The sequence below is a fragment of the Hibiscus syriacus genome, unplaced genomic scaffold (assembly GCF_006381635.1).
Source record: "Hibiscus syriacus cultivar Baekdansim isolate YM2019G1 unplaced genomic scaffold, ASM638163v2 tig00116944_pilon, whole genome shotgun sequence".
Classification (NCBI taxonomy): Eukaryota; Viridiplantae; Streptophyta; class Magnoliopsida; order Malvales; family Malvaceae; genus Hibiscus; species Hibiscus syriacus.
This window is the reverse complement of record NW_024063479.1, coordinates 982,960-1,010,739: the sequence shown is the minus strand read 5'-3', so window position 1 is coordinate 1,010,739 and position 27,780 is coordinate 982,960. Positions and strand designations below refer to the sequence as shown.

The 27,780-nt window shown below is 34.1% G+C and overlaps 4 protein-coding genes and 1 long non-coding RNA gene across 8 annotated transcripts; 2 read left to right on the top strand and 3 right to left on the bottom strand.

The window, feature by feature from the left end:
- Positions 1-842: 842 nt before the first annotated feature.
- On the top strand, positions 843-23,233 carry LOC120188413 (phytochrome-associated serine/threonine-protein phosphatase-like). 2 transcript variants are annotated; one of them, XM_039191854.1, is made up of 11 exons: positions 843-848; positions 19,383-19,465; positions 20,047-20,193; positions 20,299-20,366; positions 20,825-20,882; positions 21,182-21,292; positions 21,376-21,426; positions 22,179-22,322; positions 22,390-22,485; positions 22,572-22,643; positions 22,875-23,233. In XM_039191854.1, exons 2-11 carry the CDS (start codon positions 19,385-19,387, stop codon positions 22,956-22,958), a joined length of 912 nt encoding a protein of 303 aa, XP_039047785.1. In that variant the 5' UTR covers positions 843-848; positions 19,383-19,384; the 3' UTR covers positions 22,959-23,233. The 2 variants fall into 2 exon arrangements, with proteins under 2 accessions (XP_039047785.1, XP_039047784.1); XM_039191853.1 differs by lacking the exon at positions 843-848 and having other exon boundaries at positions 19,222-19,465.
- On the bottom strand, positions 1,747-2,368 carry LOC120188415. The gene is made up of 2 exons (XR_005522413.1): positions 2,225-2,368; positions 1,747-1,996 (listed from the first exon to the last, which is right to left on the bottom strand). It is a non-coding gene; the product is annotated as an uncharacterized LOC120188415 (long non-coding RNA).
- Positions 2,369-4,589, bottom strand: LOC120188458 (protein Rf1, mitochondrial-like). The gene is made up of 2 exons (XM_039191892.1): positions 2,439-4,589; positions 2,369-2,386 (listed from the first exon to the last, which is right to left on the bottom strand). The coding sequence occupies exons 1-2, from the start codon at positions 4,245-4,247 to the stop codon at positions 2,369-2,371; spliced, it is 1,827 nt and encodes a 608-aa protein (XP_039047823.1). The 5' UTR covers positions 4,248-4,589.
- On the bottom strand, positions 8,258-9,853 carry LOC120188414 (pentatricopeptide repeat-containing protein At5g16640, mitochondrial-like). Of its 2 annotated transcripts, XM_039191856.1 has the most exons (3): positions 9,462-9,853; positions 9,155-9,254; positions 8,258-8,737 (listed from the first exon to the last, which is right to left on the bottom strand). In XM_039191856.1, the coding sequence occupies exons 1-3, from the start codon at positions 9,829-9,831 to the stop codon at positions 8,641-8,643; spliced, it is 567 nt and encodes a 188-aa protein (XP_039047787.1). In that variant the 5' UTR covers positions 9,832-9,853; the 3' UTR covers positions 8,258-8,640. The 2 variants fall into 2 exon arrangements, with proteins under 2 accessions (XP_039047787.1, XP_039047786.1); XM_039191855.1 differs by having other exon boundaries at positions 8,258-9,254.
- LOC120188409 lies at positions 10,664-16,958 on the top strand. Of its 2 annotated transcripts, XM_039191850.1 has the most exons (11): positions 10,664-11,003; positions 11,247-11,481; positions 11,606-11,689; positions 12,405-12,574; positions 13,034-13,173; positions 13,671-13,848; positions 13,962-14,122; positions 14,462-14,538; positions 14,855-14,967; positions 15,359-15,602; positions 16,457-16,958. In XM_039191850.1, the coding sequence occupies exons 1-11, from the start codon at positions 10,840-10,842 to the stop codon at positions 16,682-16,684; spliced, it is 1,794 nt and encodes a 597-aa protein (XP_039047781.1). In that variant the 5' UTR covers positions 10,664-10,839; the 3' UTR covers positions 16,685-16,958. The 2 variants fall into 2 exon arrangements, with proteins under 2 accessions (XP_039047781.1, XP_039047780.1); XM_039191849.1 differs by having other exon boundaries at positions 10,665-11,003; positions 13,962-14,538.
- Positions 23,234-27,780: the final 4,547 nt, after the last annotated feature.

Below are 27,780 nucleotides of genomic sequence, written 5' to 3'. Positions count from 1 at the left end.
CATCCTTGGAAAGAGGAGCAATAAGAGCATTTAAGATACACACATTAGGAGAAATCCCCTTGTTAACCATGACAACTAATAAACGTTTTGCTTCATCCTATCTGCCAACGATGCAAAACCCATTGATTAACTAAAAGTAACATCTGGCTCAATTCTCTTATCTAACATATCTTGAAAGATAATCAAAGCCTTATCCATTCGTTTCTCCTTACAAAATCCACCAATAATTGTATTATAGCATATCACATCAGGTTCAAAGTTTCCATTTGCAATCATCTTTACCAGCAAAAACAACTGCAAAACGAATATTCCCCGAGTTGCAAAGTCCCCTGATAATTCCATAAGTGTATTGATTACACGGATAATCGTTCTTCAATATTTTCCAAAACAATCCCACTGCCTCTTTAATCTTACCCTCATCAATCAGTCCAAAAAGCAGAGCACTCAAGGTATAAGCGTCAGGTTGAAGACCGAGTTTTATAGTCATAGCCAACACAGAGGAGCCCAAGTCCGCTTTCTTCAAATTGCACAAACAAAGGAGCCAAATGATCATTGCAACGATATCAGGTTGCAATTCACTACAGCTCATCATCTGTTTACACATAGAAGCAACGAGTGCGTAGTGCTTCATCTTGCTGAGTTCTCCAAGCAGACGGTTGAAAGCCACAATTGAGGGCAAGGGTCTCATTGAAATCATGGAATTGAAAAAAACCAGAGCTTCATTAAGCTCAAGGTATCTCGATTTGCAGTTATCTATGATCAATGTCTCGAGATGAGTGGGTTTAGACATACCCATATTGACATTGCCATCGCCATCATAAGCAGTGGAATAACTTGAAAGGAAACACGTAATGGGCAGTTTTGAAAAGGAAAAAGGAAGAGAATTACCAGAGAAAGATAGACTCAAAGGAGGAATTGAGGAGGTTATTCTCTTCATCGTATGTAAACCTAAGCCCCCCTTCATTATCTTGGTTCGCATTTTCTTACTTTCGCGGCGATATTACGTAGAAGGGTCAAAATGTCAAGTTAATGCATACAAACAACAAACCCTAAAGCTCGAATCCAGGAGTGGTGTTTTATATTTATTAAAAAAAAGTTGTTTTTCCCCCTTGTATTAAAAGAGGATATCGAGCTTGAGCAGTCCAATGAGGTTGTTACTCTCTTTGGGAAATTTATGGGATGTCATGCTTTGTGAGATCGATTGAAAGAAGGGTCATTGATGCTTCTTGATAAACAAGCTACTTGCGAAACTCTTGGTCTTCCTGCTGCATTCAAACTAATTGATGCTTGTGGGAAGATTGAACCACAATGCTTACTAAAGCCAATGAGCTTTGTAGGTTGAATCCATGGCTGCCTTGGTAACGTTAAAGCGATTTCGTAACGAGGCAAATGATGGATTGCTAACCTTTGTGAAAGACCACCTTCTGCCAACCATGTTTGTTGAATCCTGAAAAAGTGTACAACAAGCCATATCGAGTCCCAGTGTTTCAAATAATTCATCCATTGAGAAAGTTCTACGTGTCTAGCAGGGGATTCAGGCTATCTTAGCAAAAGGTGGTGCTTGGTTGGGCTCAAGCAATGCCAAAGTTTGCAAATGAACTTGTGAAGTTTGTGCAAACTTTCATTGAACGAACCTTTGAAAGATGTCGAACTTCATACATGGATTGCAAAAATGAAGCTAAAATAAGTATTTTAGAAGCTACCTGCCAGTTTTTATCTACCAATCATAACAGGTGACCATTGAAATTGGCAAAGATTGAGCAATACATTTTGCCCAACTACAAGATTCCAGGTCCACCTCAAGTCTAAATAGAACAAAACCTTTTAGCTGACTAGGGAGAAGAGGCAGTAAGTATGCCTATTTTGGAGCAAAAGACAGTGACATTTTATACATACTATCAACGCAATACCTTTCATGCAATGTAAACAAAGAGGAGTTGCATCCTGTCCAACTCATGATACAATTATGAGAGTGAGTTCTCGTTCAACTTACAACCTGCAGCATACAGAAGAAAATAACAGCAATAAACCACAAGGTTAAGTTCCACAAAGTTCACAAAAAGTCTCATTTTTTTTCTTTCGGTTCACAAAAAAATGTCAATTGATGGTTCAAGAAATAATTACGAAGTGCAGCTAATATCTTGACATCATCTCCATTTAAGCGGTATCTATGAAAGAACTGAAAGAATAGATACAAAAAGAATGAGATAATTAATATACTTACCATCTGTAACATACAACTTTCATAGCCTTCTCAACTCTCTTAGCATGCTATGAGTTTCCACGTCAAGTGTCAATCCCTTTTGGAGCATTTCTTCAGCAAGCTTCACAATCACTTCTTTTCTTTTGCTTTTCGCATACCCATTAATCAACACCTTGTAAGCCGCTAAATCAGGTTCAAAACCCTGGGTTACCATTGTATCAAAGACATCCTTTGCCTTATTCATTTCACCAACTGCACAATACATTCTAATCAATGTCCCGTAAATAAATCCATTAGGCAGCACACCATGTTGATCCATTACCTTCAGTACTTCACGAGCTTTATCATTTGTTCCTTGTTTGATAATCGCATCCAACAAAATGTTAAAAGTTCCAATATCAGGAACAATATGTTCAGTGACCATCTTGCTGAGCAAGCTTGTTGCTTCTTCATATTGGCCTGATTTGCACAATCCATGTATTAAACAACAGTAGGTGACAATGTTAGGTTTTAAATTTCTCTGACCCATCAGTTCCAACATAATAATGGCTTCTTCAATCCTCTTTTCCTTGCATAAAGCATCGATTAAAGAATTGAAGGTTACTACATTAGGATGAACTCCTTCATTCATCATTCTATTGAGCAAGCTTGTCGCTTCTTCCCATTTCCCTGAATGACAAAATCCATGAATCAAAGAATTGTAGGTGACAACGTTTGGTTTTACATTTCTTTGACACATTAGTTCCAACATGGTATTGGCTTCTTCGGTTCTCTTTTCCCTGCATAAAGCACTGATTAAAGAACTGAAAGTTGCTACATCAGGATGGAATCCTTCATTCATCATTGTATGGAGCAAGCTTGTCGCTTCTTCCCATTTTCCTAAATGACTAAATCCATGAATCAAAGAATTGTAGGTCACAATGTCTGGTTTTACATTTCTTTGACACATTAGTTCCAACATGGAAATTGCTTTTTCGGTTCTCTTTTCCCTGCATAAAGCTCGTATTAAAGAACTGAAAGTCGCAACATTAAGATGGACAACTTCATTCATCATCCTATCGAGCAAGCTTGTTGCTTCTTCCCATCTCCCAGAATGACAAAATACATGAATTAAAGAATTATAGGTGAAGACTTCAGGTTTCGCGCCTGTACAAATCATTAGTTCCAGAATTTCAATTGCCTTTGATAACTTACCCTCCTTGCATAAAATATCTATCATGGAATTAAAAGTTACAACATCAGGTGAAATTTTAGAAGCAATCATGTTTTCGAAGAAATTTGTGGCCAGTTTCCACTCGCCAAACTTGCATAACGCATGAATTAGCATATTATAAGTGGCAACATCAGGCTCTATCCGTTTTAGGATCATTAAATCGAATAGAGATATTGCTTCCTGGATCTTCCCATCCTTGCAAAGAGGAGCAATAAAAGCATTTAAGGTATACACATTAGGAGAAATCCCCATGTTAACCATGGCAGCTAATAATCGCTTTGCTTCGTCCCATAGGCCAGCGCTGCAAAACCCGTTAACTAACGAACTAAAAGTAACAACATTTGGCTCAATTCTCTTATCTAACATATCTTGAAAGATAATCAAAGCCTTATCCATTCGTTTCTCTTTACAAAATCCATCAATAATTGTATTATAGCATATCACATCAGGTTCAAAGCTTCCATTTACATTCATCTTTATCAGCAAAACAACTGCAAAATGAATATTCCCTGAATTGCAAAGCTTCCTGATAATAACACCATAAGTGTATTGATCATATGGATAACCGTTCTTCAATATTTTCCAAAACAACCCCATTGCCTCGTTAATCTTACCCTCATCAATCAGTCCAAGAAGCAAAGCATTCGTGGTATAAGGGTTAGGCTGAAGACCAAGTTTTATAATAATAGCAAACACAGAGAAACCTAAGTCTACTCTCTTCAAATTGCACAAACAACGGATCCAAATGGTCATTAGAAAGACATCACCCCGGAATTCAATACAGCCCATCATCTGTTTACACATGGAAACGACGAGTGCATAATGTGTCATCTTGGTGAGTGCTCCAAGAAGATGGCTGAAAGCCACAATTGAGGGCTATGGTCTCACTGAAATCATGGAATTGAAAAATCCCAGAGCTTCATCAAGCTCAAGGGATCTTGATTTACACTTACCTATGACCAATGTCTCCAGATGGGTGGGTTCAGACATACCCATATTCACATTTTCATCAGAAGCAGATGAATAACAGGAAAGGAAACACGAAATGGGCAGCTTAGAAAAAGAAAACGGAAGAGAATTACCAGTGAATGGTAGAATCAAAGCAGGAATTGCGGAGGATATTCTCTTCATTGTATGTAAACCTAAGTCTGCCTTCATCGTTCCCAGTTTCTTACTTTCAAAAGATAATACGAAAATCTGAAATTTATTCGAATTTAACCGTTAATTTGATTAAATTATTAATTTTGAAAATCAACTAAATTAATTACATGTATATTTGATTAATTCAATTTAAATATAATATTAAATATTTAATTACGAAATAATTTAATTTAATTGTTTAATTAATGATATATTTTATTAAATTAAGAACCCATTGAACAACCTCAAAAATAAAAAATAAGATCATACTTTCATAAGATCATGAATTGAATTTATAGAGTGTGTACGTTATTGAAGTTCAAAGATAAAAAAAAATAAGATCATACTATTTATTGATCAAATAATGTGCAAGTTAACTCAGATTGTAAAGCTCTATGATGATGGCCTTCGTTTTTGATAAACTATGCTCCTGTAAAATCATCGACTTTTCGAAGGACTTAGCCTGCTTGGAACTGCCATTAAGATCACATGCGATACAGCTCCTAGGAGAAGCTTCAAAGAAAACTATATCATCACTAACTAGTTCTTTACATTCAGGTGCAGCGCAGGTATTATCAGCACCAGTCAGTTGTTTTGACACACTGCTAGCAGAAAACATGACCGCAGAAAATATTACAAATTTTTAATATTTCTATTGATTATTTATAATATAATTTAATATAAGATGATGTATTATAATTTAGTATTACATTTATTATTTTATTAGAAATTAAGATTGAGTAAAAACATTATTCTTAGTTTATTATTATTTTATTAGAAATTAGGATAAAATCTAAACATTATATTTATTAGTCATGTTACAACAAAGACTCCTAATATAAAGGAGGCTTCATTCAACTTTGAAAAGACAGATTTCTTTGATTAATAATACAACGAGAGTTTGTTTTTGCAAGTGCTGATTGTCTTGTGCCTTCGAAACTTCTTTTCATTAAGTTGTTTCAAGTTTTTTGTGAGAGAGATCTTCACACTCCGGTTTGTCTTCTCATTGCGATTAGGAGGGCTGGTTAAAGCTGATTATCGAGTTTTCCTAGTCAATTGCGACTAGGAGGAACTATCTATCCATCATCATCATTTGTTGTCGTTTCCCTATCAATTGGTAATAGATTTGGGCTGATTTCTGGAAAAAAAAATCAGACAATCTTGCTTGTTCTTGCATACAAAATCGTCAATGTACCCCAACGGAGCTAGTTCACAAAGATTCATCATTTTCAAGATGGTGAAAGATGACGAAATTACTGAGGCGTTTCAATACCTCATGGCTGCTATTAATCGACAAATAAATGTGCTTAAATCCATTCAACAACAATAAATGGTTGCACAAACAACTCAAATTGATGATCTGCTCAGAAGACGACAACAAGAAAATAACAATGACGACATTCAACTAGCAAAAGCTCCACAAAACCTAATGTCACCAAAAGAAATCTTGAAAGATCAAATGAGAATTTGTGAGGAGGTAAGGAAAGCAAAAAAAGAAAAAGGTTGAGAAAGATGCAAAAGCAAAAGAGGTCACTATTCATAAAAGCCAAAAAAATTCATGACCCACGGGTGGTGAGTGAACCTAATTTTGAGAAGAAAAGAGTGACTTAAAATCTATCTGTGAGCTCAAAAGAGTTGTGAGAGAACCTTCTTCAACAATCTAGCATCCTTGTTCGCTTTAGGGAATCAATTGTTTCGATTTATAATATTAACAATGATTTGCCTAGTGTGTTTTCATCTCTTTTATAGAATTTTTGAGAAGTGTTAGGTGACCCTCCTGACGGATTACCACTTGAAAGCCCTTATCATCTTGCCATATCAGTGAAGAATCACGACGTACAAGAGTCCAAAGATTTGTGGACGAATCTTTTTGAGGAGATGCGGAATGATACATGCACCAGAGCTCATTATGACAAAGTCTTAGTCTTTTGGACTAATGGTTCTACTCGAACTTATTAGAATAATAAAGTCCAGAAGATTCAAAGCACATCTACTATATTCTAGGTTGAATCTTTTTGAAGAGAGGGAGGATGATACATGCGTCAAAAGGCTCATATCAAAGGAAGATAAACTAGCATTTCCAATTGATCCACACGAACATGACTTGGAAAAGAAGAATAACAAAATAGCATACTTGCAACTGCTTTTCGAATGGGGTCCTGATCTTATTGAGTCAACATTTCTTCTAGAGATATGACCGGTTGTCTCTTAACTTTCCAACGGTTTTTGAATCGCATTAATATGATATCGAAAACTCAAGATACGTTCATTTTACTAAAGATAGCGCATGTAGAAATTCCTATTCGGTATTAAGACGAGATTTTATAAATATTACGAAATTTTAATATTTTTATTGATTAGTTGTAATATAATTTAATATATAATGATGCATTATCTTTTAGTATTAGATTTATTATTCTATTATGAATTAAGATTGAGTAAAAAATATTATTCTTAGTTTATTATTATTTTATTATAAATTAGAATAGAATCGAAACATTATCTTTATTAGCCATGTTATAACAAGGACTCATCACCCTATATAAAAAAGCTTCATTCAAATTTGAAAAGACAATTTCTTTTATTAATAATACGAAAGTTTTTTTTTACAAGTGTTGATTGCCTTGTGCAAGCTTCTTTTCATGAAGTTCTTTCAAGTTCTTTGAGAGATTAATCTTTACACTCCGGTTTGCCTTCTCATTGCAATTAGAAGGGCTAGTTAGAGCTGATTATCGAGTTTACCTAGTCAATTACAACTATAAGGGTTCGTAGGACAATTATCTATCAATCTGCACCATCATTATCATCATTTGTTGCCGCTTCCCTATCACGGATGTAGAAATCCGCACTGCTCACTCCACAATGTTAAAAGGTTTGTTATCCTTTCCAGATTAAACACACTGAATTGCAACTACGTCACCTTTGGTCTTAAAATATTAAAAAATTTAACGACAAGGAACTTGCTTACACTCATCAAAATACCATCATATAAACCACACAGAGAAGTGAATGCAACCGTAACAACATTCAGATGATGTGCAATAGAACCATATTTAGAAAGAAATATTACGTTCAAGAGAGCCTCCAATGGCACACCAGACAAATGGAAAATTAAGTTTCCAAGAAGTTCTGTAGATTCATCAGAGAATTTCTTTTCTAAGTGACACTGCCATCTCCACAAGTAATGATAACAACCACGATTTTAGTTCTAATTCAAATGACAACCTGCAGCAAAAAGAAAAAAAAGTTATAGCAATCACACACAAGGTGAAGTTCCACAACGTCAAAAAAAAAGCCTCATTTTTTCTTTTGGTTCACAAAATAATGTCAAATGATGGTTCAATAAAAAATGACAAAGTTCATCTAATATCCTAGCATCATCTCCATTTCTGCAGTATCGGTGACAAAACTGAAAGAAATAAAAGAATGAGATGTTAATTAATATACTCGGTATCAATGAGAAAACTGAAAGAACAAATAATAAGATGATGAGATGTTAATTAATATACTCGGTATCTGCAACGTACAACTTTCATAGCCTTGTTAACCCTATTAGCATGCTATGAGTTTCCACATCAAGTGCCAATCCCTTTTGGAGCATTTCTTCGGCAAGCCGCACAGTCTCCTGTTTGCTTTTGCTCTTCGCATATCCATTGATCAACATCTTGTAAATAGTTAAATCAGGTGCAAAACCCTGGGGCCTGGGTTGCCATTGAATCAAAGACATCCTTTGCCTTGTTCATTTAACCAAGCGCACAATACATTCTGATAATTGTCCTGTAAGTAAATCCATTAGGCTTCACACCATGTTGATCCATTACCTTCAGTTCTTCACGAGCTTTGTCGTTTGTTGCATGTTTGCTAACAGCATCCAACAAAATGTTAAAAGTTTTAATATCAAGAACAATATGTTCACTGACCATCTTACTGAGCAAGCTTGTTGCTTCTTCACATTGGCCTGATTTGCACCGTCCATGTGTTAAACAACTGAAGGTGACAATGTAGGGTTTTACATTTCTCTGACTCATCATTTCCAACATGATAATGGCTTCTTCAATCCTCTTTTCCTCACATAAAGCATCGATTAAGAAATGAAAGTCGCAACATCATGATGGACACCTTCATTCATCATCCTACCGAGCAAGCTTGTTGCTTCTGTCCATTTATTTGAATTACACAATTTATGTATTAAACAACTGTAGGTGACAATGTCAGGTTTTACATTTCTTTGACCCATTACTTCCAATAAGGTAATGGCTTCTTCTGTTCTCTTTTCCTTGCATAAAGCATCAATTAAAGAATTGAAAGTTACCACATTAGGATGGATTCCTTCGTTCATCTTTCTATCAAGCAAGTTTGTTGCTTCTGTCCATTTCTTTGAACTGCACAAATCATGTATTCAACAACTATAGGTGACAATGTCCGGCTTTACATTTCTCTGACTCATCAGTTCCAACATTGTAATGGCTTCTTCAATCCTCTTTTCCTTGCATAAAGCTTGTATTAAAGAACTGAAAGTCACATCATGATGGACACCTTCATTCATCGTACTATTGAGCAAGCTTGTTGCTTCTTCCCGTCGCCCAGAATGATTAAATCCATGAATTAAAGAATTGTAGGTGATGACAAATGGTTTCACGCCTGTACGAATCATCAGTTCCAGAATTTCAATCGCCTTTGATAACTTCCCCTCCTTGCATAAAACATATATCATGGAACTAAATGTTACAACATCAGGTGAAGTTTCAGAAGCAATCATGTTTACAAAGAATGTTGTGGCCAGTTTCTAGTCGCCAAACTTGCATAACGCATGAATTAGCATAGTATAAGTGGCAACATCAGGCTCTATGCCTTTTTGGGTCATTAAATCGAATAGAGATATTGTTTCTTGGATCTTCCCATCCTTGCAAAGTGGAGCAATAAGAGCATTAAAGACGTACGCATCAGGAGAAATCCCCTTGTTAACCATGGCAGCTAATAATCGTTTTGCTTCATCCCAATGGCCAACGATGCAAAACCCATTAACTAACGAACTAAAAGTAACAACATTTGACTCCATTCTCTTATCTAACATATCTTGAAAGATAATCAAAGCCTTATCCATTCGTTTCTCTTTACTAAATCCATCAATAATTGTACTATAGCATATCACATTAGGTTCAAAGCTTCCATATTTACATACATCTTTATCAGGCAGTTTAGAGAAAGAAAACGGAAGAGAATTACCAGAGAAAGGTAGAATCAAAGCAGGAATCGCGGAGGTTATTCTCTTCATCGTACGTAAACCTAAGCCAGCTTGCCTTTGTTGTCTTGGTTCCCAATTTCTTATTTTGCGGAGATAACAAGTAGAACTTAGAAGGGTAAAATGTCAGGATAAATTACATGTTTAGTATATAAACTATTACTTGTACTTGTGTTCCGTTTAGATACCTAAGCTTTATTATTTTTAAAATCATGCCTAACATTTTGTTTAGATTTTAATTTAATACTCGCTGTTAAAAAATTAATAAAACTATTGACATGACATTTTTTCAATGACGACATGATATTATCTTATGGTGACACGTTAGCATCTCAATTAAGTTTTTAACGACATATATCAAATTGAAACATAAACTAAACGTTAGGTACGATTTTAAAAAAAATTAAAGTTTAAGTATCAAAATGGAACAAAAGTAATAGTTTAAATATTAAATATGTAGTTTGCCCAATGAAAACTTACTGTCACAACTTGGATACAACAAGTCAAACCCTAAGTTTTTTTTATTAATATAGGATAAGTATAAGACAATATTTGTTCAAAGATGACTCTCAACATTGAACACTCATACCGCTGGTATCTATGGTGCTCAAACTCGGGTTCTCAAGGAATAACAACAATTTCTTTACCATGAAACTAACTTGGTTCGTGCGAAACCCTACAGTTCAAATCCAGAAATGATATTGGTAGTTTAATGACTAATATATAATGTTTTAAAGAATTGGGACCAATTTAGAATGGACCATATATTAGGGACTGTTATAGAATGATTATAAGCTTAAAGACAGATTTAGAATGGCGGTTAAAAATTGGGCACATCTCTGAAATTATCTCAGGTAAATTAACAAACTGCGACGAGCGGAAGGGAAAGTGAAGATGCTCTGAAAAAGAAGAGCGAAACAGGCAATACAAAAAAGAAAATTCTTCTTCAACTATCAATTTTTTTAACAAACCATTATTAAATGTCTTGAAATATACCCAATTTCAGTGTCCAAATTGACGTTGAAATAAAATAGGGGGAAAATGGAGGGAGTTTGGGAAAATTTCATGAGAAACAATCAAGATACCTTCAAATCCCTTTTTCAGCGCAAGAAATCATCCAACGACGAAGATTCCATAGCAAGCGCTCCTACGCCCATCCCTCAGCTCTCTTCTCTCGCAAATTCCGTCGTCTTTCGCTGTTCCAAGTACTCTCCCTCTCCTTCTTTCTCTATACATACATATTTCACTACACATTGTTCATTTATGTTGGAATCCCATATTGGAATCAGTACTCGGATTAAAATGTCAGTTTGGGTTTCTTAGTCGATTAGATACTAATTAAGATGTTGTTGCTGCAAATGTGGAATCTATGCATTTTGTTATTCAATGATAATCAGTACATTTTAAACAAATTATCTGAATGTGCTTTTATCTACTCACTGTTGTAGGATTCTTAAGATTCCTACTGAAGAGTTACAACATTGTTTCGATATAGAGCTTCCAGAAAGTGTTAAACAGCTTTTCACATACGCCAGGGACTTTTTAGAGTTTTGCTCATATCAGGCATTGCATAAAGTGACTAGAAATCCAGATTATTTGAGTGACCCGGATTTCCGTAGGTTAACATATGACATGATGCTTGCATGGGAGGCCCCCTGTGTTGAGTGTGAACGTGAAACCAAAGTAAGAGATGCATTGGAGTTGTTTTCCACACTGATTTGTTGATTAAAAACTTTGTGGATGAAGTTTTTTTTCGGGGTTTGCGAGTGGGGGTTTGACAATGGTCTCTGAAATTCTCGTCTTGTAGGAAACTTCACCCAACAATGACGAAGTCGAGGATGACGAAGATGGGTCATTGTTTTATTCAAGTCCCATAAGTATGGCTGTTCAGGTTTGCTTTTTTCTATTTTTGCTAGTTTCATACATTTCATTTGCATAAGGAGGTTGTACTATTCTAGGCTTGTACTGTCTGCACAGTGTTACTGGCATTCATCCTTGGCTTGATCCTTCTAGTTACCTGGGATGTGCTTTAAGTGACTGAGCTAGAGTTTTAAAGTCAAGGGATGAATAATGTTACTTTTTCATAAATTGCATTTTATGACATAGCTTTATTTTTGTATTTTCAATTTTTTTTTCTAACTTTTCCATTTTTATGTATTTTTTATACTAAATGTTGTTACGATTCCTTCGATATGCTATAGATTTGAAAAAGAAATTTAATAAAGTCAAAGGAAGAAAAAGTAAAGGTGAAAATTTATATGAAAGAAACCAAAATGTAGGAGATCAAAATTGAAGGCAAACATTTAAGCATAAGAGAAAGGAAAAACACCTATAAAAGATGAAGATAATTAAGTGAAGAGGAACAAACGAATTAAGTTCAATAGAAACTTCAAAACAGGTCGGAATAACATAGAATTTGGGATATTTAAAAGGTACATAATTTATAAGAATAAAAGGGAAGGAGTGGCTGGGAAGCAATAATATTAGAAAAGGCTTATTAAAAATTTGTTGCCTTATGAAATGAGTTTTTTTTTGGGGGTGGGGGGGAGCCCAGTCCAGGGGAGGGTGTGATTATATTCGAAATTCATTCTTTACTTTTCTGTTAGGTTGATGACAAGAAAACTGTTGGGCAAGAGGCTTTTGGACGAATAGCTCCTGCCTGTGCTGTTGTTGCAGATATAATAACGGTTCACAATCTTTTTGATGCATTGACAAGCTCTGCAGGCCCTCGACTTCACTTTATCATATACGACAAATACCTCCGAAGCCTTGACAAGTATGGACGCATTGTTGTTTTCTATCTATTTTATGAACTCTAACGGCTTATGTGATTTAACTGTTGTGCCAAGTCACTTGAATTAAACAAGAAGGGGATTGCTAGGATTAGGACTTATAAATACTTGTCTTTTAATACTTTTCTTGAACTTTACATCTTTTACTATTTGTTTTAAATATTTTAAACTTCTAAATAAATGGATCATGAAAGCTAAAGTAATCGGTAGAGCAAACTTTCATGAATCGAGGTGTATAAAACTTTTAACTAATTGGTCTGAGTTGTTATCAATTCTAAGGATTTTGGGCTTTGACTTCTTGGCATCTGTGATCAGATCAGATAAAATAGCGAAAAAGTCTACCTATAATTTTTTTAATATTGTGATTTTTGTTTTGGCTATTTTGACATATGAGTTTAAACTGTTGAGATAGCTGTTTATCATGGATCTTTACCCATCCATAGGGTTATTAAGGCCGCGAAAAACACTTTGGGGCCCTCACTTACCAATCTTCCACTCTCTGATGTGGAGATTATTATAGATATTGAAGGTGGTGTTCCAACTCAACCCGTTCTGCAACATGTTGGAATCTCGGCATGGCCAGGTATGTCAATGTTCTGAAATTGATCACTATGGAAATAAAACTTTAAATGTAAACTTTCAGTGTTCTTAAAGTTGTTAAGACTTAAATAATTTCCCTTCACAGGGTGGGGCTTGTATGATATCAAGGTAGGCCATATTATATATGTATTCATAGAAAAATATTATCGTCATATGAATATATCAAATGGTACCGACTTTTATCGATTGATGTCTTTCATGTCTAATCTATGCATGCATCAATTAGTACTGATACTTGTATCAATGGCAAATTGTTAATGTTAAAATTTTAAACCTTTACATGTCTCCTTAATATGAAACCCATGTGTAGTAAAGAACTAATCCATAGAAATTGGTCATGCAACAGAAATAATTTTTAAATCAAGATATCTTGTCGGGTTCACTGAAGCCATTGATTCATACATTTCAATTGAGAGGCTCTAAGATGTTTTAATTGCATTATCTTTCAGTCGTTTATGTGTTGAGTTCCTATTTATTCAGGACGCCTCACTCTAACAAACTTTGCTCTGTACTTTGAGGCTTTGGGTGTTGGTGTATATGACAAAGCTGTGAGATATGATCTGGCAACGGACCTGAAGCAGGTCATAAAACCTGAATTAACTGGGCCTCTAGGTGCTCGTCTCTTTGATAAAGCTGTTATGTACAAATCAACAACCGTGTAAGTTCTGTCAGCATAATAACCTGGAATTATACAGTTTAATCATTATTGTCTTCTTTAAAATAAAATAGAATTTCTGATTTTCTTTGGAATTTTTTTAAATCTATTTACAGCACAGAGCCTGTTTATTTTGAGTTTCCTGAATTTAAAGGCAATTCTCGTCGGAACTTTTGGTTGGATATATCTCTGGAGATCCTGCATGCACACAGGTTTGCTAGAAAACACAACTTCAAAGAGACTCGGCAGTCGGAAGTAGTAGCAAGGGCTATATTAGGTATATTTCGCTATCGTGCACTGAGAGAAGCTTTTCAGTTCTTCTCATCCCAGTATAAAACCTTACTTAGTTTTAACCTAGCTGAGAGCCTTCCTGGAGGTGATGCGATTTTGGAAACTCTTGCTAGTCGTATGGCGCATTTAAATGTTGATAATTCCCCACGCACTATGAAACACCCTCCAACTTCATCACCTTTTTCCCTTCTGGCGCTTAGTCAACTTGGATTCATCCCACAGAAGAATGCTATTCTGGATGGAGAAACATTAATGGTTGGAGATTTCTGTGTTGGGGAAGCACATCCCTTAGAGATAGCAGTGAAGAAAACTATATCTGACACAGGTAGGGCTGAAGCTGCACAGGCAACTGTGAACCAAGTGAAGGTAGAAGGAATTGAAACAAATTTAGCTGTAATGAGGGTTAGTTATTGCAATCTCCCATCTATTAGATTTGGTTTCAGGCCATAAAAACTGTCATATGATTGGCTAATTTGATCAAGTTATTAATTCATTAGTCCAGATGAAGTTGTTATCTGAAGTTTTTAATTCATTTTGATGTCTATGTTGATTTAGGGAAAGTTTTGTTTTGTCATGCTCCTAGAAAACAGCCTGAGTGTTCAATTGAATACTGGACTGTTTGTTGTACTGCACCAACTGATCATCAGAATCATTTTGAACATTTGAGTAGGTTGTTAAACGTTGTCTATCTTTTTTCTTTTTCTTTTTTAATTTGTAGGAACTGATGCTTCCTTGCATTCAATTAGCTACGTGTCTTGTGCTTCTGTTTTCATGGAAAGAACCTTTTAAGTCGACTGTCTTCCTGATGTTGACCAGCTTTGCAATTATAAGGTAAAAGTTGTCTGACTGGTCTTTTAAATACTTCGCTTCAAGATGCATTAAGAACAATACATGATCCCCTTTTGTATGTTCTGAAAGTTGAAACATGCACAATGGAATTATGCATGATATATGAATTGTGAACTGATCTAGGAACTATTTATATTAGTGGATCACTGAGCTGATCATTTCCTGAATTTTCTGCATGCAACAACATTTGATATTTCATTTTTACATCAAGGGCGGTTTCATGTCCTTGCCAGGCATATTGTAAAAATGCACCATAAATGTCCATTTTGTGTATATTCAGTTTGGTATTGGTGTTTTTATTTAATATTCTACTTCTTGTTATTGCATAGACCAAACCAAACGTTATAATGAACCCATTAGTTCTGCTGTGCAGGGGGTGGATTGCATATATATTGGCATTTGTTTTTGTATTCTTCGCAATGGTCATGCTATGGAATCGGGTTTTTAACAGAGGGAAGCCCTTAGAAGCCTTCAGAATAATAGCTCCACCAAATCGAAATGCAGTTGAGCAGCTATTGACATTACAAGAAGTTATCTCTCAATATGAAGCACTAATCCAAACCGGGAATGTTATTCTCCTCAAGATCAGGGCTATCTTATTTGCTGTCTTACCACAGGTGCATGTCCCAGCTATACTTGCATCAGATAAAAGAAAATGAAATATGCTAAATATAAAGTGAAAAACACGGTGCTAATAAAGCGAGCTAGCACAATTTTCCCATCACCCGCCACATTGAACTGGAAAAGAGGAAAAAGAAAACTTAAATAGCCTTTTTGAGTTTTAACTTATATCTTCATCTTGTACATTTACACATTAACAAATTTCTTGTTTTACTAGCATTATCTGCTGCTGCTAATTGAGTCAGTTATTGGCCTTTCTTATCGGCTTGATTCTTTTGAAGGGTAGCAAAGAAAGAGTGCTAGGGTGGGACTTTTTTAGTTAGGCATTTTGTTCTATTTTTCTGAACTCATTGGAAAAAATGGCATTCTAGGTCCGGTTTTTTTTCCATGAAGTTTGAAAATTTGAAAGTCCTGTAACTAGTTTTGTATATGCTCTAGAAGATCTAGCTACATCGGTTGACACGAGAGGGACATAAGTTGGTTGAATGAGTGTATTCAGCCCCGCTTAACTGTTAAGACACTGATAAATCATGACAAACAATTTATTAAAAAGCATATGGAAGATGACTAGACTACTTTTCTAAGAAGATATGAGAAGCTATGTTACTTGATGTATGGGGTGAATGTTAGATACCTTTATGCATATGAAACAGGCGTACTTACGTTGAAGTCAAGTTAAATTATCCAGGTATTCTTTCTTGAGTTTCATTTTGCATGAAAATCGTTGAATGTCAGTATGTAGTAAACTGGTTCCAGAAATAAACTGAATGAAGTTTCGTTTAGTTAATTTTTAATTGCGGAATTTTGCCTAGCTTCTAACTATATTTTCTCTGCGTTATCCGTCTGCCAGGCCACCGACAGGGTTGTTCTCGCATTGGTTTTCTTGGCTGTAGTGTTAGCTTTCGTGCCATTGAGATTCTTGATATGGTTTGTATTCCTAGAAGCTTTTACGAGGGAACTACCGTATAGGAAAGACAGCACTAACCGATGGCTACGAAGGCTTAGAGAATGGTGGTTTAGGATACCGGCAGCACCAGTTCAGCTCATTAAAGCCGATGATAAGAAAAAGAAACTATAAAAATGCTGTGAACAACACTCAGATTGCAATATTTCAGGTCCCTCTCTATATGTCTATGTATCTCATTTATGTTTCATTGTTCTCCATCAAAAGCCCGCATAATGCATATGGCACTCGCACGGTCGATCTCCGCCACAAATCGACCCCACCCTAATCCCCTCTTACTTGTCTAGTATAAACCCATGGAAAAACTTGCATATTTTAGAAATTTAGCTTAAGCTAGAGGTTCATGGTTTTGGCAAATCTTCAATGGAGTTCCAAGTGTTAGCATCAATATGTGTGTGTGTGTATGTTTAAAGGAAGTTCCTTAACAAGCAAAGAGAGAGCTTTTGGCTCTTGGCTTTTAGCAAAGAAATTTCCTTTGATTTATGGACTGTTTTCCCCTGACATTTCATTTGTTATCTTCCCACTAATGTTCTAATCAGATCTTTGAAATGAGTCAGGTTTAATCCTAATCTTGATTTTTTTTCACGTTAATTTTTGTATTAATATGGATATTTTACAATTAAATTTAAATAAAAATATTAATTTACAATTAAATTTCAAAATCAAAATTTTAGTAACATTGGCAATAGAATTTTTATTCTCAAATTTTTATCTTTTAATTTTTATATTCATAATCGATCCCTTCTTAATGGTCGAGTGACAAGTTTGATCCCAAATCAATGGATGTTTATCTTATAATTTGAATTGTAATAACTGTTATACTTTATAATTTTAAAATTATAATTATTTAAATTAAATAATGTTTTTATTTAATTTTTATTTTTATAATATAAAAATGTATTTTATATTTTAAATAGTGAAATTAGCTTTAAAATTATTCAAAAAAAAAGAAATTAGCTTAAACATTTACTGTAAGGACTGTTTATGACTTTTAATTAATTGTAGAATTATTTTAAGAATATTTATGAAAAAATATTGAAACTTTTTGAAATGATATTCAAATTTTATAAACACAAAGTCTTTTTTGTCAAAATATCATCCAAAAAAATATCAAAACTTAAAATTAACATAAAGAGTTAAAGACAGAACTAAATCATAACGTACAGTTTAAAAAGAATAAAAAAAATCAGTAGACTCGAATTTAATCTAATCTATGGTTGAGTAAGTAAATTTTAAAAAATAAAAATTGAAATGTTATTTATTATTCACGTGTTTAACCATAATGATTATTTTATTTGAATCGAATTTTATTTTTGTTTAATTTATAATGAATTTTTTATTTTTATAAATAGCAAATAATTTTTTCATGTCACAATTAGACAAAAACTTTAAAATGTTTTTTTTGTTATTTTCGTTTTTTTAATTTTAACGAACAATATCAAAACAATTATAAAGTAATTTTCTATCAATAAATTCAAATTTAATAATAATAATACTAACAATTGAACCTATTATCATAAACTATACCCAAAAAAATCTAAAAAATCGAGTCGACCGAACTAATACAACAACAACAAAACCCTATTCTCATATGTGATGGGGTAAGGGGAGGTAGGGTAGTAGGCTGTCCCTCAACGCCAGGTTGAGAGCAGCTTCCGTGGAAGACCTCCGGCAGTCAAAAAATTAAAAATAAAGATAAAATACAATGCATGTTTAAATAAATAAATAAAATACGTAGTTGGACAATCTTCATATGTAGTCTTCATATGCACGTTTGTAATGGGAAGTAATCCCTGTAAATACACCCATGCGTAAAAATATCTGTATATATACAGAAAAGTAAGACCCGTCCAAAATTATAAAGAGGAAACATGAAGAACAGTATACTAGGAATTCAACGATAGCAGGCTTCGAGAATGGATAAAGTCAAATGGGTTAAAACCTAAACTAAGACAACACTACTCCGCTACTTTAGTTCTAGGCCTTCATTAATTCCAATGACAGAAACGTATAAAAAGTATAAGTAATGAAATTACTACAAAGGCATTAAAAGAAGACAAAGATGATACACCCAATGGATGTGACTCTCCCTACTCGGCTACCTTGGTCTTAAGTCGCCATAATTTCCTATTAGAGGTCATATCCTCAGTAAGGGCTAAATCCTTTAAATCAGATCTCAAGCAGTCTTCCTATTTCCGTCTTGGTCGACCTCTCCTTCTGGTACCGTCGACTGTAATCGACTCTACCCTCCTAACCGCATCCGATGGTTGTCGTCTTTGGATATGGCCAAACCACCGTAGTCTTTCCTCCCTCAATTTTTCGGATACAAGCACCACTCCCAAGGACATCCTAATAGCAGAGTTTGGTGTCATGTCCCATAGAGTCCTACCACACACCCATCGTAACATTCTCATTTCTGCGGCATCATCTTCCTTACGTGCTTGATAGCCATATAATTTGCTACCAATCTCTACCAATCTCAGCCTTATAATTTGCTACCAGACCAGACCAAAAAAGCAAGAAAATTATCATATGAAATACGCTGTCGTTTCCACAACCCTTTTCATGATATATATGAAAAACAAAAATAAAAACAATAAACGAATAACGCCAGATCTGTTTGTTTGATAGTTAAGAGAGAGAGAGAGAGAGAGAGAGAGAGAGGCCATTGAAATCTTTCATATTTTCGCAGTTTCTCCTTTGGCTAAAGGAATTCAAATTCCTGTAGACAAAAAGAGCGAGAAAATTTCATATTTATAATACACAAACAAAAGATAAAGGAATTCGAATTCCTGAGAAAGAAGAAAAAAAGCAATGGATTTGGATCAGTGGATAGCAAAGGTTAAAGAAGGGCAGCACCTTTCGGAAGACGAGCTTCAACTTCTTTGCGAATACGTAATTCCTTTCTCTCTGTCTCTCTCTTTAGGGTTTTTATTTACGGGGGGGAAGATTAGAGTTTGTGCGGTTTCTTTTGGTGATTCGGAAATTAGGAGAAATTAGAATTTTGAAAAATGGATGTTTAATGTGTTGGTATTAAGTTGAGGATTTTGAAATGAGCCAAGAATTGCCAGAAAGTGCCAAGTTCATGTTTGTTCTTGAAACTCATGGCATCTATGCATTTTTTAATTTAAAATCTTAAATTGTTTAATTTCCTTAGTATCACCTGTTCGCATTGCTTTTAAAGAATTTTCGGATAACTGAGTTATTATTAATTTATTATTATTAACTATTTTTGCTGTTATTGTTTTCTTTTATGAAAACAAAGCTTCTAGGACCTGAATAACTGGCATCCTCAGGGAATCTGGGATTTTAATTGATTGAAGATTTGTATGAGTTGACAGTTAGTCAGTATGTTATTCATTGTAGTAATGTAATTTGATCATTGCTATATCATCAACTTGCAACTTTTGCTTGTTATGAAGTTTTATTATTTGTGTGATTTATCGAACACTGCTTTAATATACAAAACATTACAGGTAAAAGAAATCCTCATTGAGGAGTCGAATGTGCAGCCTGTCAATAGTCCAGTAACCGTCTGTGGTGATATCCATGGCCAGTTTCATGACCTGATTAAACTTTTTCAGACAGGAGGTTACGTACCGGATACAAATTACATTTTTATGGTATATTGTTTATCTCATTTCATGTGATGGAAATTATTGTGGAAATTCTTTGTGACGTCGAATGTACGCCTAATGGGTGTTAAACCTTCCTATTCCTTTGGACAGGGAGATTTTGTTGATCGAGGTTATAATAGTCTTGAAGTTTTCACTATTCTTCTGCTGCTTAAGGCAAGGTATGCCCCCTGGATACACACTTGAGCATTTCTATAATCTTTCTTGGGGTTATCTACTGGTTTTCAATCATGCAATTGGGTTCATTATTTCTCTGATTCTGATTTATTCTCGGTTCTCTGTGTATTCACTGGCTAAATTCTCAGACCCCTTACGTTTAATGGAAACCCAGGTTGAGGTGTATCTAAGCATTATTGTCCATGCTCATTCCTATTTGCTTTGAAATTACTAGTATTTTCCTACTTGTTACCAAAAGTTTCCTTATGAAACTACCATGGTGATTTGGCAGCAAGATAGCAGGATATGTTGTCTACAATATCTTATTTATGTTTAGAAGATTCAGAATACATAATTCAATATTTATTAATTGGTTCTTCTATTTTTTTTCAATGAATTTGACAAGGAAACCATATTTGAAATTAGGGATAACATTATTTTTTTAATGTTTTCTGAATCCTAGGTATCCAGCTAATATCACTCTCTTGCGGGGGAATCATGAGAGCAGACAGTTAACTCAAGTATGTTTTTGGATTATACTGCAAAGGAATATGATTGCAAAGACCTTATAGAATGTATGCAAATGCTTTTGTGTGATTTTAAGTGTGTCGCACTGATATTTCTTTTCTTTTCCTTTTCTTTTCTTTTTTTTTTGGTTCTTTGAGGGATCTTCTTCTTTTTCATTTTATCCCTTTTTTAGGTAAAAAGGGTTTGGATGCCTTTCTAAGGACACATTAATGAAAACCTAAGGTTGGATTTTGAGATTAGCATAGTGAATCCATGGACTGACATTTTTACTGTGTGTACTTAACTTTACTAGGTTTATGGTTTCTATGATGAGTGCCAGAGGAAGTATGGAAATGCTAATGCATGGCGGTATTGCACTGATGTTTTTGACTATCTTACACTTTCTGCAATTATAAATGGGACAGTAAGTATTCTCTCTGTAAACCATCTATAGCTAAGGACCTTACTTGGACATCTTTAATAGGTCTACTATTTTCTATTTTGCAGGTACTATGTGTACATGGTGGCCTTTCTCCTGATATACGTTCAGTCGATCAGGTATTTTCTTAGTTTTTGGTTGACCGGTTTTTTATTTGCAGTAATACTAGAATTTACTTATGTTTGCTTGTGCTTGTCATGGATTGCATTTGTAGAGCATTTTCCTGTAGCCTAAATGTTTCTTTTGATCGCAAGTTGTGTATATGAAGTTTAGGATGGTTTTCTTGTAGCAAGGCAGGAATAATTTTGTAATAAACTGGTCTTATACTTCCTGAGGAATCAAATATAAACACGGCATGTATGGTGCGTTATTTCCTATTTTCTCTTTGAGGGAACTAGGGAAGGCAAAATTATAGTCAACGGAAGGGTAAGAAATAATGGGAAGGTTATCGTTCTTAGGTTTGGATGGGTTTTAGCTTTGGCATCATATGTTGATCAGGCAAGCTTTCTAGCTTTTGACCTTTTATATGTTTTTGCAACCATCATATTATGTAAACACTAAGTTCGGTCATGCATTGTATTTTATTTGGTTTCTTTCTGCTGAATAAGTAACTGACTCTTTGGTCGATAACCATCCGTTTCACTTTGGTGGTATTTTATATAACAAGTACTAGTTTCTCTTTATATATTCAATTTTAGCCTGGGGATAGGGAAAGGGTTGTAGTAGCTCGGACTCAGAACTCCATATCTGCTAGATGTCAGTTCTTAAGGATAATTACTTGAACCAACCAAGTTAAGCTCCATGCTATACTTTCTCTTTATTTTATTATATGGTGATTGATGCATTTTTCTTTTCTCTGCTTTTATTATAGATGAGGGTAATTGAGCGGAACTCTGAAATTCCTCACGAAGGCCCATTCTGTGATCTCATGTGGAGTGATCCTGAAGATATTGAAACATGGGCAGTCAGTCCACGTGGAGCAGGATGGCTATTTGGGTCCAGAGTCACATCGGAGGTAACCGATCTCATCTCAGTCTACACTCATGCTGAAATTATAATTTTAACCTCTTAATTTGTTGCAGTTCAACCACATAAATAATATCGAACTTGTTTGTCGAGCTCACCAACTTGTGCAAGAAGGTCTCAAGTATATGTTTGAAGATAAAGGCCTAGTAACTGTGAGATACCAAACTTTCAGCTTAGATCTTTTTAGCTTAATGGTATTAAGAAGATAATGGAGTTTCTTGATTATTGAATCTTGCAGGTGTGGTCTGCACCAAATTATTGTTACCGTTGTGGGAATGTAGCTTCTATATTGAGTTTCGATGAGAGTATGGTAAGAATCTATTTCTTTTTCTCGCTTTTTCGCTTTCTCTTTACTTATATATATTTGTGGATGTGTAGTCTTCTTTAGTATCATATCTAACTGGCTGATCGGATTAGTTTAACCGGAATCTGGTAGGCTATTTGGTCCTGTATATTTAATCGATAGAGATGTTGAACCGGCTTAGAACTGGTGTAACCAGTAAAAATACATGATGCTTACTGTTGTTTGCATCTGTTTCAGGAGAGAAAAGTGAAGTACTTCACTGAAACAGAAGAGAATAATCAGATGAGAGGACCGAGGACCGGAGTCCCTTATTTCTTGTAATCGAAGGGAGTGATACATTCTGCAGTAGTTGTAATATTATCCAGGCACATGATTATTGAAAGAATGTATCGGAGGAGGAAAGCGTTGATTACTTAAAATGATTTCGGCTTCGTCCTTTGATTTCGTCTTCATTTTCACATTCGGGTTTTTGTTAATAGCTGCTGCCTGCTGCAGTGCTGCTGCTACTTGGTGTTTAGTTGGTATGTGGGTGTTTCATTTTATGTATATTGCTTCATCTGATCTCTAATTCTAAAAAATGGTCATTTTTTCCTTTATATGTGTTTCTTTTCATTTTATTTACCTGATTATTTTATCGAACTTTAAGGCTTGAATGCTTTTCCCTTAGTTTTACTTCGTACTAATTTTAAATATATAAATTACATTATTAGATTTTTATTTGTTTGAAAATAAATTCTTTTAAAAGCATAGAATGTTTTTTATAAAAGACAACTCAAGGGTTTGGTCTTTTAAGTTTTTTTAAAAAAGAAATATTCCATTAATTATTCACTTTTATTTCATTTATACTTTAAAAACATAATTTTAAAAAAATATATATTATTTTGTGTCAAGTGGCTATAAATTTATATACTATTCAATAATCACTTTGATACTTTAAATATTTCTTACTCTTATATCTAAAGATATGAATAATTTTTTTTAAAATAAACTGAGATAATATAAGACAATATATGTTTGGAATTTACGATATGCACGAAAATTGAAAACTCAATTGCTTGAATATATGACCTCCAGAGAAATCAACATTCTCTTTAGTCATTGAAATCACTTAAATGGTTCTAAAGATATTCATTAACTTAATAAAGCATGGTGTGCCCTTATTGATCTTTAGTAATTTTATTATATTCTATATTATATTTCACTGTAAACACCATACTATTCCTCTAATGATGTCACATGGAGCACAATACCTTCTTCCGTATATGCACTGTCACGTGATTCTTGAATATATGAAATATTTATAATTATGTCACATAACACTTTACTGTACAACCAAGGACCAACCTGATTGTTTATTGATGGAGAAAATCAATGGACTAAAATGATATACATTGATAATTTCAGGTATCAAATGATAAATAAATTTCTTTAAATACCGAAAGTGATAACCAAATATAATTTTAGGATTAAATGAACATTTCAACCCTTTTAAATTTATGAAATAACAAAACAAGCACTTAACTAAATACTATACTTTATGTTAAACTGTAATTTAAAAGCATAATTTTTGAAAGTATAAATTTTTGTCACGTGGTAATAAATTTTTATGTTACTGGCTCAAAATTTAAGAAATATTCTTAAATAATGCTAAAAGAAATATAAGGCATGCCATTTCGCGACTTTTTATGAATTCCACAGGCAACTTAAATCAATTATCTAAGAATATTTAATTTGATGATATAATAGCAACCCAATGAAAAAAACAATTATTTGATTAATATTTTTATTTTAATTTATTGAGATTTTAAGTTCGAGTATCATAAATATGAACAATAAATGTACGAGTATTCATTGTCAAATAATTTAAAATTATCTTTAAACATATATTATTTTATACTTACTCTATATTAATAAAAAATAATAACTTTTTTAAATAAAAAATAACTGATATTTAAAAACATATTTTGTATTTTTGAAAAGCGTAGTTCATTGAAAATATAAATTTTCGTCACGTGGTAATAAGATTATAAGTTATTATTAAGTAGGGTTCAAAATCTAAGAAATATTCTTAATTAATGTTAAAAAATAGAAAAGTAAGGAATTTAAAATATTCCGCTGCCATTTCGCGACTTTTTATGAATTCCATAGGAGCTTAAACTAATTATACAATGAAAAAACAACTTTTTAATTAGTTTTTAATGTTAATTTATAATTTGAATAATAATAAAATTTTGAAAAATTATTTCTTCCGCCTAGTAGTAATAAATTTTATATATTAATGTAGAGTCCGATTCAAAATCTGACATATATTCTTAACTGATATTTAAAAATAAAAAATTACAGCTCTTTTTCGCAAGGCTCGCGCTCGGCGCTCACCTTTTTTTTTTTTGGCTTTTCTAAAATGAATATTTTGAAGTTGTTAAAAGACCCAACTTGAATGGTAAAATAAATATTGGCTCTTTAAGATTTTAGGTTCAAGTATTAAAATGACATCGTTGATAAAAGAAAGATTGATAGAGATCTTTGAATAAATTATATTTTGTTCATTTTAGTCCCATTTTAAAAACATTAGAATTTCTCCAAGTATAAATTCTCACCTAAGTGCTGATCTTTTGTCTCACAAAGTTTGTTCGTTTTCTCTTAAATTTTTATTTTTTTTAAACCATACTTAACATTTAGTTTTTATTTCATTTTAGTACCCTGTTAAAACTTAACGTTAAGTTTTGAAAAAATTAAAAGTTTAGGTGCTAAAGTTATAACCATTTTTTAGGTGGAATAATTAAATATTGTTTTAAAAACAGTTACGACTTTTAATTTTGGAAAATGAGTAATTTTGAATTAAATTGGATAAAATTGGATACAGTTTCCATCAACCTTTGGGTTATGTAGGTTGAATACCTAAAAACGTATTTTAAAAATAATTTTAAGAAAAATCATTTTTTAAGACAAAAGTTGGTATGTGTTTACCAAAGATTCGATTAAAACGGGTTCGAGAGTCGGTTACATGTGGGGAAGGATTAGCACCCCCACAGCGCCCAAAATTGGTATTGTTTCGCTTACACGTTGTCGTAATGGTGGAAATCCTGAATCAAATATCTAGTTAAAATATGATCCATTTATTAAATATTGATTAACTTGATTCAAATTAATTAATGAAAAAAATCATTTTACTCGAATAAGAGATCTAGCAAAAACATGAACTTAAAGGATTAAAAATGGTAAGAACATAAACTTAAAAGACTAAAACAGCTAAAACAGAAATTTAATGGAAATAAATAGCAAAAATAGAAACTTAAGTGACTAAAATAAAATAACATAAACTAAAGTGTCAAAATCAGAAAAACACAGAGATTTAGGTGTTGGATTGAAAAACACGCATAAAACTTCAGGGGCTAAATAGAAATTATACCAAAAATACATAACATGCATCATAAATGAGTCGCCGGCCACCGCCGCCGCACTGTCGTGCCGCCACCACCACCGGTGGCCGATGGTTACTAAATTTCACCGAGAAATCCGTCTTGACTTCCTCATATTGGATCTAGAGTCGGTTTTGCATAAATCGGCTCCATTCGTCGTAAAAATGGTAAAAACCATTTGACTTAATTTTCTCTGATCCACCGTCGTCCACCGTTCAATCGTCCTAATTTTTTAGTATATTGTTTACGTTGTCCTTGCGCAACTTTTGACTATTCGGATCATTGATCAGAGATCTCGATCTTAGTAAAAAGGCCAAAAACCGTTCGGATTTATTTTCTTCGATCTGCCGCCGTTCACCATCAGATTGTCTTGATTTTTAGTATGTTGTTCGTGTTGACCTTGCACAACTTTTCACCATTCGGATCATTGATAGGAGATCTCGATCGCCGGCGAAAATATGACAGAATCAAAGAACACTTTTTTTCTTTAAATACTTTTTCTCTATTTTTTCACTCAATTCTCTTCTCTCACGTATGCCTCCTCCTCCCCCTCCTTTGATTATTTCATGTCATTTTATTGGTTTATTTTGGGTGGATAATGATGAGATATGGTGGGTATAGTGGAATAAGTTGGATTATTAGTGTAGTAGGGGAGGATTTATTTAATGGGTAGTGATAGATAATGGGTTAGTGATAGGTTATTTTAATGTTATGATAGTGGGTAGTGGTGGATAGTGGAGGATTTGTTTAATGTTTAGTGAGTTAGGGTGGTAGTGGTTTTAATTAATATTAAATAATAATAATAATAATAATAATGATAATATTTTTAAAAAAAACTGGATAAAAATGGGTGTTTACAACTGCCCCTTTTTACACATTCTTGTGTTAACAAGAATAGGGCAAAGACGAAAAAGACAACCAGTTTTTGTCCCTTTTTTTGTTTTAGAGACTTGATATGTTTGTGTTGTGGGGACGACACGGCTCATACAAGATGAAGAGTTATGGTCGTATAAGGGTTGACACGGCTCCTATGTGATGAGGAGATCTGATCAGGGGATGACACTGTTCATACGTGATGAAGAGTTCTTGGCCATCTTTAGGAAGGGTGATAACTCGGTTCCTACGCAATGAGGACGGCTGGTTATCTGGGGTTGGCACTGCTTCTACTGATGAGGAGATCAAGTCTAGTGATGACACGGTTCTTACGCGATGAGAAAGTCAAGTCATCTAAAGGTGATAACACGATTCCTACGCGATAAGGACAGTTGGTTATCTGCGGTGACACGGTTCCTACGTGATGAGGAAATCAGGTCGGGTGATGACACGGTTCTTACGCGATGAGGACGTTAGGCCATCTAAGGGTGATAACACAGTTCCTAAGCGATGAGGACAGTTGGTTATCTGGGGTGACACGGTTCCTACGTGATGAGGAAATCAGGTCAGGTGATGATGCGGTTTCTACGCGATGAGGATGTCAGGCCATCTAAGGGTGATAACACAGTTCCTACGTGATGAGGGCGGCTGATTATCTAGAGTTAACACGGCTCCTACATGATGAGGAAATCAGGTCGGGTTGGATATCCTTCGTTGTGAAGCTGAAATCCAATCTTAAGTTGTATTGCTGCTTGTGGGCATGATATCCTTCGTCGTGAAGTTGAAATTATGGATGGCTCTTTTGTTGTGAAGTTGAGCTTCAAATTGGATATCATTCGTCGTGAAATTGA

What these genes read in the sequence shown, in the direction of transcription:
- LOC120188458 (XM_039191892.1), bottom strand. Translation starts at nt 4,247, where the DNA reads ATGACACATTATGCACTCGTCGTTTCCATGTGTAAACAGATGATGGGC.
- LOC120188414 (XM_039191855.1), bottom strand. Translation starts at nt 9,831, where the DNA reads ATGAAGAGAATAACCTCCGCGATTCCTGCTTTGATTCTACCTTTCTCT. An exon ending in TCTTATTGCTCCACTTTGCA is followed by an intron (nt 9,255 to 9,461) that starts AGGATGGGAAGA and finishes TATATGTTTTAT; the next exon opens with GCAAGGAGGGGAAGTTATCA.
- LOC120188409 (XM_039191849.1), top strand. Translation starts at nt 10,840, where the DNA reads ATGGAGGGAGTTTGGGAAAATTTCATGAGAAACAATCAAGATACCTTC. An exon ending in CCATAAGTATGGCTGTTCAG is followed by an intron (nt 11,690 to 12,404) that starts GTTTGCTTTTTT and finishes CTTTTCTGTTAG; the next exon opens with GTTGATGACAAGAAAACTGT. An exon ending in TACCTCCGAAGCCTTGACAA is followed by an intron (nt 12,575 to 13,033) that starts GTATGGACGCAT and finishes ACCCATCCATAG; the next exon opens with GGTTATTAAGGCCGCGAAAA.
- LOC120188413 (XM_039191854.1), top strand. Translation starts at nt 19,385, where the DNA reads ATGGATTTGGATCAGTGGATAGCAAAGGTTAAAGAAGGGCAGCACCTT. An exon ending in ATACAAATTACATTTTTATG is followed by an intron (nt 20,194 to 20,298) that starts GTATATTGTTTA and finishes TCCTTTGGACAG; the next exon opens with GGAGATTTTGTTGATCGAGG. An exon ending in CTGCAATTATAAATGGGACA is followed by an intron (nt 21,293 to 21,375) that starts GTAAGTATTCTC and finishes TCTATTTTGCAG; the next exon opens with GTACTATGTGTACATGGTGG.